General features: G+C 43.1%; 1 protein-coding gene across 4 annotated transcripts in view; it reads right to left on the bottom strand.

The window, feature by feature from the left end:
• IPO11 (importin 11) overlaps window positions 1–19817 on the bottom strand; it is a 518704-nt gene that overhangs the window by 276534 nt on the left and 222353 nt on the right. For all 4 annotated transcript variants that reach the window (XM_077286029.1, XM_077286021.1, XM_077286008.1 and 1 more), the window contains exon 21: window positions 9683–9798. In XM_077286029.1, the coding sequence (XP_077142144.1) occupies window positions 9683–9798 (116 nt within the window). The remainder of the gene's footprint in view (window positions 1–9682; window positions 9799–19817) is intronic.

The raw sequence follows: 19817 nt of genomic DNA, 5'->3' as shown, positions 1-19817 counted from the left end.
AATCTAGTGACAGATCCCCTTTAAATATTTAAAGCATGTATTTTAGATATGCCATAAACATCTGAGAAGGAAACACCGCCTAATACTTAAGTATTATTTCAGCCCTTGGGGTCGGTCAATCTGACGATGTGGACCTTGGACAAAAACAGGTTATACAATGCCTTGCGAAAGTATTCGTCCCCCTGGAACTTTTCAACCTTTCCCCACATATCATGCTTCAAACATAAAGATGCCAAATGTAAATTTTTGGTGAAGAATCAACAAGTGGAACACAATTGTGAAGTTGAACGAAATTTATTGGTTATTTTAAATTTTTGTGAAAATTCAAAAACTGAAAAGTGGGGCGTGCAAAATTATTCGGCCCCTTTAACTTAATACCTTTTGCTGCGATTACAGCTGCAAGTCGCTTGGAGTATGTCTCTATCAGTTTTGTACATCGAGAGACTGAAATTCTTGCCCATTCTTCCTTGGCAAACAGCTCGAGCTCAGTGAGGCTTGATGGAGATCGTTTGTGAACAGCAGTTTTCAGCTCTTTCCACAGATTCTCGATTAGATTGAGGTCTGGACTTTGACTTGGCCATTCTAACACCTAGATACGTTTATTTGTGAACCATTCCATTGTAGATTTTGCTTTATGTTTGGGATCATTGTCTTGTTGGAAGACAAATCTCCATCCCAGTCTCAGGTCTTTTGCAGACTCCAACAGGTTTTCTTCTAGAATAGTCCTGTATTTGGCTCCATCCATCTTCCCATCAATTTTAACCATCTTCCCTGTCTCTGCTGAAGAAAAGCAGGCCCAAACCATGATGCTGCCACCACCATGTTTGACAGTGGGGATGGTGTGTTCGGGGAGATGAGCTGTGTTGCCTTTACGCCAAACATATTGTTTGGCATTGTTGCCAAAAAGTTCGATTTTGGTTTCATCTGACCAGAAAACCTTCTTCCACATGTTTGGTGTGTCTCCCAGGTGGCTTGTTGCAAACTTTAAATGACACTTTTTATGGATATCTTTGAGAAATGGCTTTATTCTTGCCACTCTTCCATAAAGGCCAGATTTGTGCAGTGTACGACTGATTGTTGTCCTATGGACAGACTGTCCCACCTCAGCTGCAGATCTCTGCAGTTCATCCAGAGTGATCACAACAGTATCATGGACTGAATCGTCACACTTGTCTTGTGACTGCAAGTATGTGACATGGATACTCCCCGGCCACATTCCGACTAGATGTGCAAGGTTTCGCTCAATTCACTTGTCTAGTCGGAATGTGGCAGGAAGAATGCATTCACATGACCGCCTGGTCTTGCAGCCGGCACTGGAGAACCCTCACTTCACATGCTGTGAGGATTCACAAGACTTTTGTGGAAAATAAAATTAAAATTAAATATTGTATTTTTCTACTAAACCTTAAAGAACTTTTTGAAGGCTTGATCAGGTTGATTGCTATGATCTACCATCTAGGAATCTTGTCTGCCGGAACAAGAAAGTTAACGCTCAATATAATCTGCACTCAGCGTGCTAAGGTTGTCAATCGTTAGTACAATTTTTATCAGGGGTCCCTTTAAATGGGCAATATCCCCCCACGGCCCAGGTCTAATTCTAGCCATCTGTAATGGAGACGACATCAGTCAGACAGAGTGAATGAAGAGATGGACTCGGTGAGATGTCACCTCTCAGCTGCCAATGTCAAATCCCCGCAGAGGCATCAAGCAAAGAGAAGCATTTCTTTTTCTTTTTTTTTTCCCCCCCAAGGGAAAAAAAAAGGTGACTCCAAAATACATAGCGAGAACCTTCATTCAGAATCACTACGGACCGTAATATCTGATCATAAATATATATTACTACCTGGATCTGAATGGAAGATAAAGTTAAGGATGTTGAACTATATTATTATTTTTTTTGTACAAACAGTGTTATTAGTTATTTGTGAAGTCTTTGGGACGAGCGCACAAAGAAAAATATCCTTTATATTACAATGTTATCAGTGGTACACAAATATTGTATGCGGACAGAGACACAGCAATCGAAAGATTAATGCCAGAAACTGGCAGGAAAAGTATGCTTGTGCTGCCCTCCTCAGCTCCGTGCCAGTACTGCGCCACATAAACAAAAACATCTTCATATAGAAATATAAGTAAACAAAGTAAATCACAATAAATATAAGCAGAAACTCATCAAATTCAGAGTCTGCAGTGCGAATCAGAGAAGTTTCGACATTGGATTTTTGCTGCCAGAACCCCGGGGAACAAGAATTGGAGCCTGGCTCATTTGCTGCAGACATACCGTATATGTTTTACTGGAAAATAACATACTTAAAACAGCGGCCAGTGACAAGAAGACAAGTTCTTGCCAGCTTCTCCCTATCTTGCGCCACTAAACTGACAGGTGTCTATGCATGTGTATAGGGAGCAACCTGTGGAGCGTGGCAGGGAGATGTTACCAGAGGCAGCTTCTTGGACACGTCATCTTAGTCACCTCATTGCCGGAAAAAACATTTTAACCCTTTTCAAGACATGGTGATTTATTTTTTTGTGCTTTTGTCCCCCCTCCCTTTTTTTTTCCAAGAGCCATAAACGTGTGATCTTCATAGTCTATGCTTTCTAAGGAATCAGTACTACGTTCTATGTGAGCGATCAGACAGGCAGGGCCGGCTCCAGGTTTTCATGGGCCCTGGGCGAAAGAGTCCCAGTGGGCCCCTTTAACACATACCACAATTCATAATGCACCGATACGGCAGAGAAATATAGGTATAGTACAATGCCAAAGATTTTACTTCTTACATTACATGAGTGATATCTATTGTACATTCTACATTAGCTCAGAAACCGGACAGTATAGTCCTCTATACAGAATAATGAGCCCCGTATATTGCTCCAAACAGAATAATGAGCCCCATATATTGCCCCATACAGTATAATGGCCCCATATAGTTCCCCATACGGTATAACTGGCACCACATAGTCCTCTATACAGAATAATGAGCCCCATATATTGCTCCAAACAGAATGAGTCTCATATAATGCTCCATACAGTACAATGGGCACCACAGAGTGCTCCATACAGAATGAGCCGCATATAATGCTCCATACGGAATTGACCCCATATAATGCTCCATACAGTATAGTGAGCCACATATAATTCTCCATACAGTATATGATGGGCCCCATCTATTGCTCCATATATAATGGGCCTCATATAATGCTCCATACAGTATATGATAGGCCCCATACAGTATACGGAGTCTCATATATTGTTCCATACAGAATGGGCCCCATATGATGCTCCATACAGAATGGGCCCATATAATGCTCCAAAAATAATTGGCCCCATAAGATGCTCCATGTACAGTATAATGGGCCCCATATAATGTTCCATATATAATTGGCCATATAAAATGCTCCATATATAATTAGTCCCATAAGATGCTTCATATATTATTGGCCCCATATACTGCTCCATATTGAATTGGCCCCATAAGATGCTCCATATTAAATTGGCCCCATATAATGCTCCCTATAGAATTTGCAACATAAGATGCTCCATATATTGTTGGCCCCATAAGATGCTCCATATATTGTTGGCCCCATAAGATGCTCCATATAGAATTAGCCCCCTATAATGCTCCATATATGGGCCCCTTCTGATGGTCCCCATATATTGCTTCAAATATATATATATATATAAAAAAAAAATGAAATACTCACCTCTCGTTGCTTGACTCTGCTCTGCTCTGAACTCCTCACCGTCAGCGTCTTCCTGCTCTTTGTGCTGCGACTGCTCAGGCAGAGGGCGCGCACTGGTGACGTCATCGCGCCCTCTGACCTGAACGTCACAGTCAGAGGATGGAAGACGCTGCAGCACTGGAACCGGGAGAGGTAAGTATTGCTGGAGCAGGCGGGGGGTCCACTCGTGGGGGCCGGCACCATAGCACGCCTGTGTCCCCGACGGCGAGAGGGCCCCCTGCCTTGGTTGTGCATTTCTATCTGACTAGCTAGGCACAGAGGGTCTATTACGTGATTGGTGGTTGTCCCAGGACTCAGACTTCCAAAGATCTGCAGGCAATTCACATGCCTGCTATATATAATTAATCAAGCAGAAAAATTAGATACTCTTAACCGTAGTTCTAATCATATTCTGCTAGCGTATATTCTAATCTAGTACTAGAAATACCAGGATTGAGATGTAAGCAGAGGCTGCTCACACTGCTGTCCACCCTGTATATCTGATCTAATACTGGAGACACCAGGGATGCTGAGGTAAGAGGCTGCCCACACTATTGTCCACCCTGTCTTTCTCATCTAATGCTGGATATACCAGAGGGACTGACGTAAGAAGAGGCTGCTCACACTGCTGTCCACCCTGTCAATCTGATCTAACACTGGAGATAACATGGTTGCTAAGGTCGGAAGAGACTGCTCACACTGCTGTCTTTCTATTATATCTGTTATAACACTGGACACCAGGAGTGCTGAGGTAAGAAGACGTTGCTCATACTGCTCTCCACACTGTCTTTCTGATCTAATGTTGGAGATACCAGGAGTGCGGAGGTAAGATGAGGCAGCTCACACAGCTGTTCACCATGTCTATCTGATCTAATACTTGAAACACCAGAGGTGCTGAGGTCAGAAGAAGCTGCTCACATCGCTCTCTCTCCTATACATCTGACAGAATATTGGAGATGATAGGATTGCTAGACTAAGAAGAGGCTGCTCACACTGCTGTCCATCCTGTTTATCTGATCTAATACTGATGATATCAGGGGTGCCAAAGGTAAGAAGAAACTGCTCATACTGCTGTCCACCATGTCTATCTAATGTAATACTGGAGACACCAGGGGTGCCGAGTAGTGATGGGCGAACCCCTAGATGTTCAGGTTCAGCTAAACAGTTAAAACAAAGTTTGGTTAGACTGCCACAACACTACCCGAACCCGGACCCCACTCTCTTGATGGGGGGGCAGACCATCCAGTGTTTGCCAAGCTGTCATATACATGACAGCGCAGAAAACAGTGCCTGTGATCCGCAGTAAAATCATTACCGCTGGGTCAGAAATCTGTGGTCCAACTTTTTCTCAATGTGCTAGAGGTCACCACAGTTCATTGGCCCGGTTGGTAACACAGCCTCAATGATGTCACCGCTAGTCACTGGGGCTTCACTCGCAGCAGCTCACTCCTCAGTGGTTCTCAGCCTGGACGATTGCATCTCATTACTGTTCAGGTTGAAAACTGTTAATCCCAGACATGGAATTACGGAGTGAGACGGAATGCTGGACACGTGAGTGATATGGTTGTTTATTATTTTAGATTTTTTTTTTATAGAAGACCATGTCGTTAGTGAAATGGGCATAAGGTGAATATAACTGTGTTTGACATTTATAAATAAAACAGTAAAGGTGTGTTTTGGTTTTATTTCAAACACAGGACTTTATTCTGGCTGTGTGTTTATTTCCAATATAACTATAGGATCAGTAATGGATAGGTGTCTTATAGACGCTTCTCCATTACTATGCCGTGGGCTTGATGTCACCGGACAATAAAAAAAGTGACATCAACCCCACAAATATGAATCCCACGTGCCACCGCCACAGGGCAAGGGGGAAAAGCTGGGCAAAGCGACAGCACTGGTTCAACTAATAGATTAGTTTTTTCTGAGGTGGATGCGGACTTCTAAGTTTTAGGCTGGGGGGGCCAAGATATATAGCCCCTTACCAGCCACCAGATATTTGCATAGCTTGGCTGGTTGTCAAAAATGTGGGGAACCACACGCTGCTTTTTTTAAAATTATTTAAATAATTTTTTTTTTAAATGATGTGGAAACCCCTCTATTCTTGATAACCAGCCTTGCTAATGTTGATATCTAAGGGTTGAAATTAGTTTTGTCTTTGTCTTTTATTTTTTTTTATTATTTATTTAGAGAGCAGGAGGTGGCTGATGAATACTCCCATCATCCGCCACGTGCTCTCGCTGTTATTAGTGGCAGCAGGCGTAGGCTGATGGGAATAGTGGTCCCATCAGCCGACGCCAGTGACCGGAGGTCATGCTGTCATATGACAGCGAGGGAGCCACAGCTCTCTGATAATATTAATCTTACCGCCGATCAGAGCTGCCGGAGTTTCTCACGCTGTGATGCATGACAGCACTAGAAACACCAGGTGTTCAGGGGGCCGAACAGTAGCACGGACTTACTGGTGAAGTCCGTGTTTGGCGCCCATGCCCGAACAGTAGGTGTTCGGTACGGACCCCGAACTTTACTGTTCGGGTTCGCCCATCTCTAGTGCTGAGGTAAGAAGAGGCTGCTCATAATTCTGTCCACCCTGTCTTTCTGAATGATATGACATGTTTTAGGTATCTCCAGGTCCGAGCAGCTGAGCTTTCTACCGCACATGCTCACAAACACCGGTCCTATTAATATTCTAAGACAGGTGTCTGTCAGTGTAACAATGTAGCATCCAATTTAGCTCATTTTAGCTGAACATGAGTGTGATTTGAACATGAAAAGTATTTAAAAATTTATGACACCTCCCGTAGTTAATTTTTCCATTCCCGAAAAATCTTTTTAAGCAGCCCAATGCACATTAGACTAAAGAGGTTTTACCACTGCACAAATTCCCTACATAGAGGGTCTGACCAGTAGGACCCCACAGATTTCAAGAACAGTGGTTGGAAAGTACCCTGCCGTGCTGCACATTTATGACCGCAATTCTCGCAGTCACATAGGAGTGAGGAGCAGTGGGCAAGCATTTGCAGTACCTCTCCACTGACATAGGTGACTTTGGGACGAGTTCTTGAGATTGGTGGGGGTCCCAGTGGTCAGAGCCCAGCCATCATACATTTATCACCTCTCCTGTGTATGACTGATAACTGAGAAATGCGTTTTGTTGGAAAACACCTTTAGAGTCAGGCGACAGCAATTCTCAGCCAAATCGCATGTGACTTGCATTGAGGTCTATAGGAAGTGAGTTGCCTGAAATTTCCGACCAGCAACAACAAACACAATTGGCAAAATTTGCGACTGTCGCAGTTGCGGTAGGATGCAGATCGCAAGATGGCACCACAATAAATCAGTTTAATGTGACAATGTAATACGGTAATTTTAATGTCGCACTACACATGCTATGAAGCCTTAATGTCAGCGAGTCCCACCAATCAAAGGGATAAGCTGACAATCTAATGTGAATGGGGGCCCTCTTAATGATCCCCAATTAGCAATGACTGACTAAATGACCAATCATGATATATGATGAAAAATTGGGAGTTATCAGACACTTCGCTTACAAGCTGCATTATCGAGCACAGCTATTTTTTACATATGGTTAGCTTTAGTAAGTGTTAAACAAGAGTTTTCGGTCTTCTTACATAGGACTGCATAGACTTCAAAGATTAAAATAGCCTCCCTGTGTCTTTCTCTTCATCTAGAGAAGTGGAGAAAGGCTCATGGGAGCGGAAGAGTTATTTATCTATCATATTCATATTGCTTATATGTCCCCGCTATGATGACCTGCTCCGTCTCAAGTCATTGAAATGATATATTGCCGGTGTTGTATGGAGGAGCTTGGAGGGAAGAGAACGGGCCAAGGGCAGACCACACATTCCTCTGACAAAGGGGAATATTACGGACAAGTTTATATGACAGATGACCGCGATATGGATGAATTATCAATATATCTATTGATTGCTCTGTCTGCCAAAATCGCAGAACGTCAGCAAAAGTATAAAACCTGCAGAGTAGATTATACAAGAAGGTTTAAATAGACTTTGAGCAAAAAAAAAGAAAAAAAACAACAGTTCTTGGGTTTGTGACAAGGTTTCTGAGAGATGAAGCTTTCACCAGCACGTGGCCATCACTTTATTGGTGGGAAAATGGTGGCATGGTCACTGACTGATAGAATAAAGTCAGGTGTAAGCTCCATCATAGAGAATAATTAACTCTCAAAGATCTCTCAATTACAAACATTTATTAAAACTGATCTATAGAAGGAAGCCACGTCGGCCTTGAGGAGATGGGCTGCAGTCAGAAGCGGCTGAGTCATGAGGAGGTGCATGAATTAGGAGCGTCGGACAAGTGGTGTGCGTCTCACGGCAAATCCTACTCCGCTCCCTGCCGGAGTAAGACTTGTGGAGTAGCAAACGCTTTTTCTTGCTATGAATTTTACCAGCGGTGGTCACCATTCCCCCGTCCTGCCCCAACGCTGTCCACTTTGTTGGAGCTGGGCAAAAATGGCTAAGAACGCAAAAAGTCGCAAAATTTTAGAGCCTCGAGTTGCACCAAAATTATGTGACATTTCAAAACTTTTTAAGTAAAAGCTTTGATGAATCGGGTCCTAAATTTTCAAAATCGCTTCATTTGTTCAGTATAGAGTACAAGTGCCATGCGCAGAAATCCCCACAGTTATACCACTTGGCTGTTATCAATGACATTAAGAAGAAAAATGTAGCACAATGTAGGGCAAGATAGCCTGATTCCAGGGATATGTCACTGGGCTGCTTGGTGTAGTTTTGATAGAATCCTGTTTTATTTGTTGTAGATGTAGCAGAGCGCTGAATGCTGAGCTGTGTATTGCCCCGCTCACACCACGGATTGGCCGCTTACAGTGTACATTGTCAGCAAGCTGAAAATCAGTGGCTTGTTCAGGGTTACACAGATTAGCCTGACTGCTGTGCACATGAGACCTAGTCAGGTAGTGATAATCTCCTGCTGATAAGACACTGATTGTGCTGAAACTACAACACAGTTGCTCTATAATATGCTGCCCTCAGATAAAATAGCAAAAGCCTGCTGACAGACTCCCTTTAATGATTGAGAAATGTTCTGCTGAATGCACGTGGGCAAATCATCAAAATTCGCTGCTGGCAGCTCCCTTTCTAATTGACGACTAATGATGCTCCAGAGGCGTTGTAGGCCATAGTAGCATGATTAGGGAATGCAGGCTGCTCACAGGAGCACCAACAGTTTACGGTCGGGCGTTGTAAAGGTGAAAAATAACTTGTGGGATACTTTAGAGAAATGGTCAGATCAATGGTTTCACGATGTGGTGCTGAGCTGTTAGAGTAATGAAAGGTTCCAGCTATTATGCCACCCCACACCATAATCCCAGGAGGAAGACCCGTGTGACATTCCTTCATGACGCTGCCAACCTGGACAAAAGTGGAATTCATCAATTCATCTAGCCTGACTGACAGCTATGTCCTTACTCAGATGTCAGTCAGGCTGAGTGTGCGGAAACTGAATACACACGGACTGTTTCCCTTATGTAGCCCTTTGTAATAATAGGACTAAAAAGCCATTCTGCCACGGATTTGTAGCATGAGTACACAACATCATCAAGTCTAAGTGATCCATTTGTATTGTGAAGTAGATCTGCTTTAAGGTAATTGTGACACTATGTAATACTTCATTTCACCAGTGATGGCGCTGCAGGGAAATTGAACACAAACGTACAGTGGATTGCTGGTAAACATAACTTATCAAAGTGAGATCTTTCAGAAAAAAAGAGATTTGTTCAAAGAGGACAAACCCAAACTAAATAATTTTTTTCTTACAGTAGTTTGTAAATCTCTAGATCAGGCACATACACATGACCACATGAAAAAAAAAAAAGAAATCTGCATCAGACAAAAAGCAATATTGGCCACTCCCATCATCCCAGGTTTAGAGCAGGAAAACATCTATAATTAAACAAGTTTACCATAATTCCAGGCCGTCTTCCAGGAGGTAAATGTGCGGCGGCTGCGAGACGTCAGTGCTCAGCTGAATCACAGGAAGCAGGAATGGATATAAATTCTGGCTGTCTCCACTTAGGCCCTTTTTCCAAAATCAAATAAAAAAGTATATATATATATATCAGTGTGGCCTATGTACCATTGATAAAACATAAAACTTAGCGACCTTTATCCTTTAGTTTCACGACACAATGTGTACCCAGAATAGCAGCTTTCCGCTCTGTTACTGAACATTTATATTACATGAACTTTACATTTGCTTTTCCCGTCAATTCAGCCGACAGGCAAGTGTTGCTCAATGTAGAAAAATGGAAGGTTATGCACTTGGGACGTGAAAAATAATGTGAAAATGATATATTGAATAGTAAAACACAATAGATAAATTTACCTTTAAATGGACCTACTGTCAGACTGGTTGCACAACTGAAACCAGATATTCCATTTTCTGAAACTCAGGGAAAATCTACTTTAAAGATCTGTCTGGGAACCACAGGCGGTGATGAGACTAGTCCGGCTCTTCCCAGCGCTGATAGAGGTCATTAGCAGTGTACAAGCGAGAGAGAGACCGCTCAACGACCTGGAAGAAGCCGGCCAGGGACGGGACCCGACAAGTCTCATTTCCGGCTATGGTATCGGGCTGGATCTTTAAAGTATACTTTGTCTGAGATGCTGAAGTGTTTCAGGGAGGAATATACTTTGCTGTGATCCTGCAGTCAGCTTGTGATTCATGCTGCCTGTGGTGTGAATAGCATAAATCACCAGACAGGTTCCTTTTAAATCGTTTTTTTATGTTAAATGTATTTTTTTTTTCAATTTTGCTTACTTTTTTCCATACCACAATAAATAAAACATTCAGAAAACCTGCAATTCTCCCTTTTGCTACCAAGTCTAATTCAAGACATATACATGCTGTTCTGAGCTTTCAGCAGTCTTATTATCATTACAGGCAGGCAACGCCTCTATAAATGGCAGATGGCTAATGATCAACCATTCACAATAGGAATGTAGCTGCGGAAAAGAACAAAAACCATGAGCCTGATATTACAGCTGGTGGCCAATGTCAACACTGCATGAGTTATAAATGTAACTTGTGACAAGGAGAACACTCGTGATGAGTGAACGTGCTCCTATAAGGTGTTATCTGGGCATGCTCGGGCGCTAACCGAGTGTCCTCAGAGTGCTCGAATAAGATGTGCGAGTCCCCGCGGCTGAATGTCTCTGGCTGTCTAACAGCCACAACACATGTAGTTATTGCCTAACAGACAATCCCTGCATGTGTTGTGGCTGTCTAACAGCAACGAGACATGCAGCCGCGGGGACTCGCACATATTATCGAGCATGCTCAGATAACACCTTATTCGAGCACATTCACTCATCACCAGAGAAAACAAGAAACAGAAAATATAATTTTATCATAAAATCTTGATTTATACAATAAGTCATTTTCTGGAGACACGTTCCCTTTAGGCCACTCACACCTAGTGTAAATGCTGTTTTTTTTCTGCAGCTTTTTCTCTGTAGGTTTTCTGCAGGTGTCTGCATCAAAATACGCACTAATATTTTTCTCTGGTTATCATATTTTGCTGCAGATTTGAACCAGTATTTTTATTGCATTTTTTGGGTACAGAAAAACTTTAAAAGTTTTTATTGTTCGCTTAAAAATGAAAATGCTTTTTTTGTCCCCTTTCTAAGGCTCTCCACAGAAACCTATAGACAAAAAAATGCAAGGTTCAATAGTATCCTTCAACTTTAAACATACAGTGAACAGGAGCTTTCATGAAATCACATCCACTTTGCTTAACAGATAAACGCAGCAGATTGTCTGAATAAAAAAAAGCACAGTATTTACGCTATGTGGGAACATGGCCTTAGGCGGCCAGTGCCAAGCAGCTGCTGCCACAGCAAGTCAAATAATACCATGCATCATAAAAGGAACAGACACAAAAGGCGAGAACAGAAGTTTTACTTGCACTGGAGCTGTACTAGAGCTGTACTGGAGCTGTACTGGAGCTGTACTGCAGCTATACTGGAGATGTACTGGAGCTATACTGGAGCTGTACTGGAGCTATACTGGAGCTGCACTGGAGCTGTACTGGAGTTATACTGGAGCTGTACTAGAGCTGTACTGGAGCTGTACTGCAGCTATACTGGAGATGTACTGGAGCTGTACTGGAGCTATACTGGAGCTGCACTGGAGCTGTACTGGAGTTATACTGGAGCTGTACTGGAGCTATACTGGGGATGTACTGGAGCTATACTGGAGATGTACTGGAGCTGTACTGGATCTGTACTGGAGCTGTACTGGAGATGTACTGGAGATGTACTGGAACTGTACTGGATCTGTACTGGAGCTATACTGGAGATGTACTGGAGATGTACTGGATCTGTACTGGATCTGTACTGGATCTGTACTGGATCTGTACTGGAGCTGCAGCTGAACTAGAGCTATACTGGAGCTGTACTGGAGCTGTACTGGAGCTGTACTGGATCTGTACTGGAGCTATACTGAAGCTATACTGGAGTTGTACTGGAGCTGTACTGGAGCTGTGCTGGAGCTGCGCTGGAGCTGTACTGGAGCTGCAGCTGAACTAGAGCTGTACTGGAGCTATACTGGAGCTGTACTGGATCTGTACTGGAACTGTACTGGAGCTGTACTGGAGCTATACTGGAGCTGTACTGGAGCTGTACTGGAGCTGCACTGGAGCTGGACTGGAGCTGGACTGGAGCTGTACTGGAGCTATACTGGAGCTGTACTAGAGCTGTACTGGAGCTGTACTGGAGCTGTACTGAGCTGTACTGGAGCTGTACTGGAGCTACACTGGAGCTGTACTGGAGCTGCAGCTGAACTAGAGCTGAACTGGAGATGTACTGGAGCTGTACTGGAGCTGGAGCTGTACTGGAGCTGTACTGGAGCTGGAGCTGTACTGGAGCTGAAGCTGTACTGGAGCTCTACTGGGGCTGTACTGGAGCTGCAGCTGAACTAGAGCTGAGCTGCAGCTGAACTAGAGCTGTACTGGAGCTGTACTGGAGATGTACTGGAGCTGTACTGGAGATGTACTGGAGCTACACTGGAGCTGTACTGGAGCTGCAGCTGAACTAGAGCTGAACTGGAGATGTACTGGAGCTGTACTGGAGCTGGAGCTGTACTGGAGCTGTACTGGAGCTGGAGCTGTACTGGAGCTGAAGCTGTACTGGAGCTGCAGCTGAACTAGAGATGTACTGGGGCTATACTAGAGCTGTACTGGAGCAATACTAGAGCTGTACTGAAGCTGTACTGGAGCTGTACTGGAGCTGTACTAGAGATATACTGGAGATGTGCTGGAAATGTACTGGAGCTGTACTGCAGCTCTACTGGAGCTGCAGCTGAACTAGAGCTGTACTGGATCTGTACTGGAGCTGGAGCTGTACTGAAGATGTACTGGAGCTGTACTACAGCTGCACTGGAGCTATACTGGAGCTGTACTGGAGCTGTACTGGAGCTAAACTGGAGCTGTACTGGAGCTATACTGGAGCTGTACTAGAGCTGTACTGGAGCTATACTGGAGCTGTACTGGAGCTAAACTGGAGCTAAACTGGAGCTAAACTGGAGCTGTACTGGAGCTGTACTGGAGCTGTACTAGAGATATACTGGAGATGTGCTGGAAATGTACTGGAGCTGTACTGCAGCCCTACAGGAGCTGCAGCTGAACTAGAGCTGTACTGGAGCTGGAGCTCTACTGGAGCTGGAGCTCTACTGGAGCTGTTCTAGAGCTGTACTGAAGCTACACTGGAGATGTACTGGAGCTGTACTGGAGCTAAACTGGAGCTGTACTGGAGCTGTACTAGAGCTGTACTGGAGCTATACTAGAGCTGTACTGGAGCTATACTAGAGCTGTACTGGAGCTATACTGGAGCTGTACTGGAGCTATACTGGAGCTGTACTGGAGCTAAACTGGAGCTATACTGGAGCTGTACTGGAGCTATACTGGAGCTGTACTGGAGCTGTACTAGAGCTGTACTGGAGCTGTACTGGAGCTAATCTGGAGCTAAATTGGAGCATGTGCAGAGCTGACTAAATAAAGAAAATTTGAGGACCGCAAATGCAACAAATATTATCAATTTTAGGATTAATTAGTTTAGAAAAAAAAAGTCTAATTCCTATTTACAAATTTCTAAATAATCCAGCAATGTGTCCAATGATTTATTCCTACTGTAGGCCTGCAGCTATAAAACAGGGTCTTTCTTTACAAGTAGAGGAATACAGGTTTCTACATACTGATAGATGAGATTCTTTACTGTAAGAGCGGTGAGACTATGGAACTCAGTGATACAAGAGATGTCTAAATGTCTTTCTTCAAAGACATATCACAAGCTTTATGTACTCAACTACTGCACTGATTCAGTAATATATTTTGGTTGTTTCTGCATAATTTGGAATCAGGAAGGATTCTTTCCCCCACAAACATGATTCAATTACCTCATGGTTGAGATAGTTTTTTCTAGATAAACACTTTAAAAGGAACCTGGCCCCATTAAACATAGTTTATGATGTGCAGGCTGCACATCAAAGAGTAGGAGGAGTTATATTTATTTATGTTTTATCATTTACAGACCGTCTTCTATGCATAGGAGACCTGTCACTTGCTCTACAAAAAATAAAATAATTAATTAAATACCTATTAAAAATCCCTGAGCTCCCCTGAATCTGCTGCTCTTGTCCACTTTGTGATGAAACACTCCATTGCAGAGATATTCACTTTTGGAGTGCAATATGTGAATTCTCTACTCACAGACCAACTGACAATTTCTTCAGAGTCTTCTCTGGGAGATGTGCGCACGCGCGCATTCATCGCTCCCTCCCATACAATGTCAATGACAGCTCGACAGGTATTCTAGAGGTCTAAAAAGCTGTGATCGGCGGCGTCTTGAAATGAAGGGTGAAAGTGCATGTCCCCAGAAAGTCTGAATGGGCAAACACTTGGCAAATGAGATTTAATGCAGATAAATGAAGATTGATGCACCTAGGACAGACTAATCCTATTTCTGCATATACAGTAAATGGGAGTATACTCGGGACTACAGAACATTAGAAGGATTTGGTTATTCTGGTTACAAGTAAGCTGAGCAGCAGTACTCAATGTCAGGCAGCAGCCGCAAAAGCAAACAAGATAATAGGGTGTATAAAAAGAGAAAATCCTGTGATCCCAATGTATTGTTACCCCTTTATAAATCACTGGTGAGGCCACATCTAGAATATGGGATCCAGTTTTGGGCTCCACATTTAAAAAAGGATATTCAGAAGTTAGAATCGGTTCAAAGGCGGCAACTAGATTATTACAAGAGATGGAGGCCTCTCATATGATGAGATTGGAAAAGTTGGGCTTGTTTAGATTAGAAACAAGATGTCTCAAAAGGGATTTCATTTATATGTATAAATATATGTGCTAACCATACAAAGGACTGGCACATGACTTATTCCTTCCAAACACCGTAGTGAAGACTAGGGGGCACTCACTACGGGTGGAAGAAAGATGATTCCGGCAGCTAAATAGGAAAGGGTTCTTTACAGTTAGAGCAGTCAGACTGTGGAATACTGAAAACAGAGATATCACATACTGCGCTCCTGAAAAAGAAACAAATCTGAATATCACTATGAAAGAGCAACACAGTGCAAACTGGAAAAGAGCGGCAGAATCAGGAGAGTTCAGGGACTTTAACTTTAATTTTTTGAGTGATAGGTTCTCTTTAAATCCCCGATTTTTCTATGCTCAGTAGTGAGCTTTATGAGCGCCTGACATTCTTCCCAGGGGTAGCTGAGACCCCCATAAAATGGTTTAGGTCAGTTTTTACCGTCCCCAGTCTTGTGATCACCGTTCTTATCCGAATAAGGGTAAGTTCACACAGGGCGTTTTTGTTTCTTTTTTTTTTTCAGCAGCAAAACCTGATCTTCTTGGCAGGAAAGAAGCTGTGTAAAAAAACGCAGGTTTAGGTGCTTTTTTGTTGCGTATTTGGTGCTTTTTTTTTTTCTCTTTGTCCATGCTAATGTCCTTGAATTTTCAGCAGTAAATAATGATACCTGCATTTTTTCAACATCCATTCAAGTCAATGTGTGAAAAATGCTGAAAAAACGCTGACAGAAGTGACATGCTCTATGTCCAAAAAACGCAGCAAAGCACAAAATACTGATCAGACAAAAATGAGAATTTTTTTCTGCAATCTCATAGGCTTTGCTGGTACTGTAAAACGCAGCTGAAAATTAGCATAAAAAACGCAGCAAAAAAACACAACAAAAAGGCCCTGTGTGAACTTACCCTAACAGCGACCGCAAAAAAAAAAAAAAAGTCCGGTTTCCCATTTATTTCTCTTTCCTCTGATATGATCTAGCATACAAATGAGAAATGGGATTCCCCGAGCCCACCCCGGTACCTTTGCCATCCCCGAACCCTCCCGCTCAGTCCTCCAGCCATCCGCGTCTTTTCCCTGGAAGAAAATGGAAGGCACATGTGCAGTGCACCCACCGAATTCTGCCGGCCGACACCCGGCAACAATAGGAGATTTTTCCTATTGGTTTATTTTGATCACTGTGATAGACCCTATAACATTGATCAAAATAAAAAAATAGTAAATCAAACACCCTTTTGTCACCCCATTAGGTAAAAATAATAATAAAGAAAAGTGGGGTTTTTTTTCCATTCTTTGCAGTTAGGATTAGGGTTGGAGCTAGTGTTGGAGTTAGGGTTACGGTTGTGCTGTTGGTGTTACGGTGGTGTTGGGGTTAGGGTTGAGGTTAGCGTTGGGATTAGGGTTAGGGGTGTGTTGGGGGGGTTAGGGTTGGGGTTAGGGCTGTGTTAGGGTTGGAGATAGAATTGGGGGGTTTCCACTGTTTAGCTACATCAGGGGACCATTGATTCCAGCCCTGCCATGCGTCCAAACAGTGGCTTTCCCCTACACACACGGGGTATCGGCGTGAAAATTCATGTGAAGCACTTGAAAAATTAATAAACTTATTAAATGTGGTTTGGAGCACCTTGAGGGGTGCAGTTTTTAGAATGGTGTCACTTTGGGGTATTTTCTATCATATAAGCCCCTCAAAGTCACTTCAAATGTGAGGTGGTCCCTTAAAAAAATAGTTTTGTAAATTTTGTTGGAAAAATGAGAAATTACTGTTTTGAACAGCTGACATGTGCACGCAATAGCGGTGAGTGGAATCGCGATCCACCCGCCGCTATTAACTAGTTAAATGCCGCCATGGAGGCTATTGAAGCATGGCAAAAGTAAAAAAAAAAATGTTTAAAAAAATAGGAAATAAAAAAAATATACTGTAAGTTTAAATCACCCCCCTTTCGCCCCATTGAAAATAAAACAAAAATAAAAAATAAAATGGTATCGCCGAGTTCAGAATCGCCCGATCTATCAATAAAAAAAAGGACTAACCTGATCGCTAAACGGCGTAGTGATAAAAAAATTTGAGACGCCAAAATACCTTTTTTTGGCCGCTGCGGCATTGCATTAAAATGCAGTAACGGGCGATCAAAAGAATGTATCTGCACCAAAATGCTATCATTAAAAACATCAGCTCAGCACGCAAAAAATAAGCCCTCAACCGACCCCAGATCACGAAAAATGGAGACGCTATGGGTATCGGAAAATTGCGCATTTTTTTTTTTTTTTTTTTAGCAAAGTTTGGAATTTTTTTTCACCACCTAGATAAAAATTAACCTAGACATGTTTGGTGTCTATGAACTCGTACTGACCTGGAGCATTATAATGGCAGGTCAGTTTTAGCATTTAGTGAACCTAGCAAAAAAGCCAAACAAAAAACACGCATGGGATTGCACTTTTTTTGCATTTTCACCGCACTTTGAATTTTTTTCCCATTTTCTAGAACACGAAATGCTAAAACCAATGATGTCGTTCAAAAGTACAACTTGTACTGCAAAAAATAAGCCCTCACATGGCCATATTGACAGAAAAATAAAAAAAGTTATGGCTCTGGGAAGGAGGGGAGCGAAAAACGAACACGGAAAAATGGAAAATCCCAAGGTCATGAAGGGGTTAAGTACAAAATTGGTTCTCTCACTAAGGGGTTAAATGACCAAGACAAGTTATACTGACTATTTACCCACACTACATATATCGATCTGCTCATCTCCTCCTGCTCTATAACATGCCGCACACAGTTATGTTAAAGGGAACCTTACACGTTGTACGGTTTTGTCAAAGTAGAATTTTTAAGGATTTGTTTCTTTATTTCAGTGTTGCTCACTATGTTACTGTTGTTCTCGGATTTGGCAGATTGATAATATTTACTCCTGTACAGAATTTACCATATGTGATGACAAGAGTAGACGGTGCAAATTCACGAACAGATTTTCTACTGTTCTATTCGTCAGCTTTTTCTGTGGAACAGACAGCGTTATTACATCTGTCGGCTACATTTTGGCACAAAACTGAAGAGTAAAAGGGAAGTGAAGAACAATCCTTCTGCTCTGATCCGATGCAGAATCCCGTGCAGTGGACGGACAGGCATCGCTAAAGAGATGAGAGGAGACAGAATCCCCATCATGTAAATCACTTGACACTCTTTACCAGATTACCTTGTGCAGACGGGTTTAGCGCTGAATCTGTTATGTATGACAGCGCTGACACCATAAAGCAGAAGTGTTCACCTACGACTCCTGCGAGAATCAGTAATGTGCGCTTGCAGCTTTGCAACAGTTTCTACATATTGAAGAAGTTTATTTGGGAACAGGGTTGAAGCACAAAAACGACTTTCTATTAGGGTTCCCTCTTGTGCAGATTTTTTTTTTATTACAGCACCACATACACATCAAATGGAGCATCTCCATTAAAAAAATAAAAACATAGGTCCTCAGGGACAATATGTGTGTGAAACCTTTCAATTTAATCTCTTAAAGCAAACCTGTCAGCAAGATTTTGCTAAGTAAACTACAGGCAGTGTCATGTTGCCACAGTTACACTGATTAAAATTATACCTGGGGTGAAGAAATCAGTCTTGTGGTTCTTGTGTAATCAGTGTTCGAAGTTTTCAGCTAATGAGATGCTCGTGCTCCGGAGAGGGACTGTAGGCAGAGTTTTATCTTCCTGCTCTAGGCCAGAGAATCCAAGGAGAGATCTGCCCACAGTCTGTCTCTCTCGCTCTCTCTATGATGGGGAACATGGTTGTGCTTCGGGGCGGCCTGGGGGCAGGTCTTTCCTTGGTTTCTCTGGCTTAGAGCAGGAAGATGAGACTCAGCCCACAGTCATGTCTTGGTGCATGGGCATCTCATTAAAGGGCCACTGTCACCCCCTCCAGCCGTTATAAACTAAAAGAGCCACCTTGTGCAGCAGTAATGCTGCAGTCTAACAAGGTGGCTCTTTTAGTTTTTGGTTCAAGTATTCCCAAAATAAAGCGTTTTGAAAGTTAGCCAAAATACCTGTCGTTAGCCAGGGAGGCGGGTCCTCACTCCCCAGCTTGAACCGCTACTCTGCCGTCACTCCAATCTTCAGGGACTTTCGGCGCCGCCCCCTCCGCGCTTTTTTCTCTTCAAAACCGGCGCCTGCGCTGTGTGTAAGCTCTGGCCGTGTGACGTCCCAGCCAGGCTTGCAGACTGCGCCTGTGCGGGCAGTGCGGCCACCCACCTTGGGAATCCCAGCCCCGCAGTGTGTTATGCATTATGCACAGTGCGGGGCTAGGATTCCTGGGCATGCGCACTGCGTGTGTCAGCCTGTCACCCAGGTCCCCCGCCTTACAGCGTCTGTATTCTGTATTCCGCTGATCGTGCCTCCTCATACAGTATACAGTACAGTACAGTATACAGACGCTGTAAGGCGGGGGACCTGGGGGAGCATTCCAGAATGCTGTAGATAAGCCCCTGATGACGGTGAGCTTACCTCACCATCGATTTTGGGGGTGACAGGTTCCCTTTAATGTAAATCTACATTAAGTAATGAATTAAACAGTAGCATTTTAGTACACAAAAGGTCTCAAGCACATTTACGAAAAGTTTCTCAAAAAAACAACAACAACAAAAAAACACCCAGGCGTCTTCATGGTGTTCTTGTGTATGGAGCAGATTCAAAGCTGAAAACCCCTAAATAATCGACAGGGCGTTTCTTTTA

The sequence above is a fragment of the Ranitomeya variabilis genome, chromosome 1, assembly GCF_051348905.1.
Source record: "Ranitomeya variabilis isolate aRanVar5 chromosome 1, aRanVar5.hap1, whole genome shotgun sequence".
NCBI lineage: Eukaryota > Metazoa > Chordata > Amphibia > Anura > Dendrobatidae > Ranitomeya > Ranitomeya variabilis.
The sequence above is the reverse complement of the archived record's forward strand: the minus strand, read 5'-3'. Positions and strand labels throughout refer to the sequence as shown.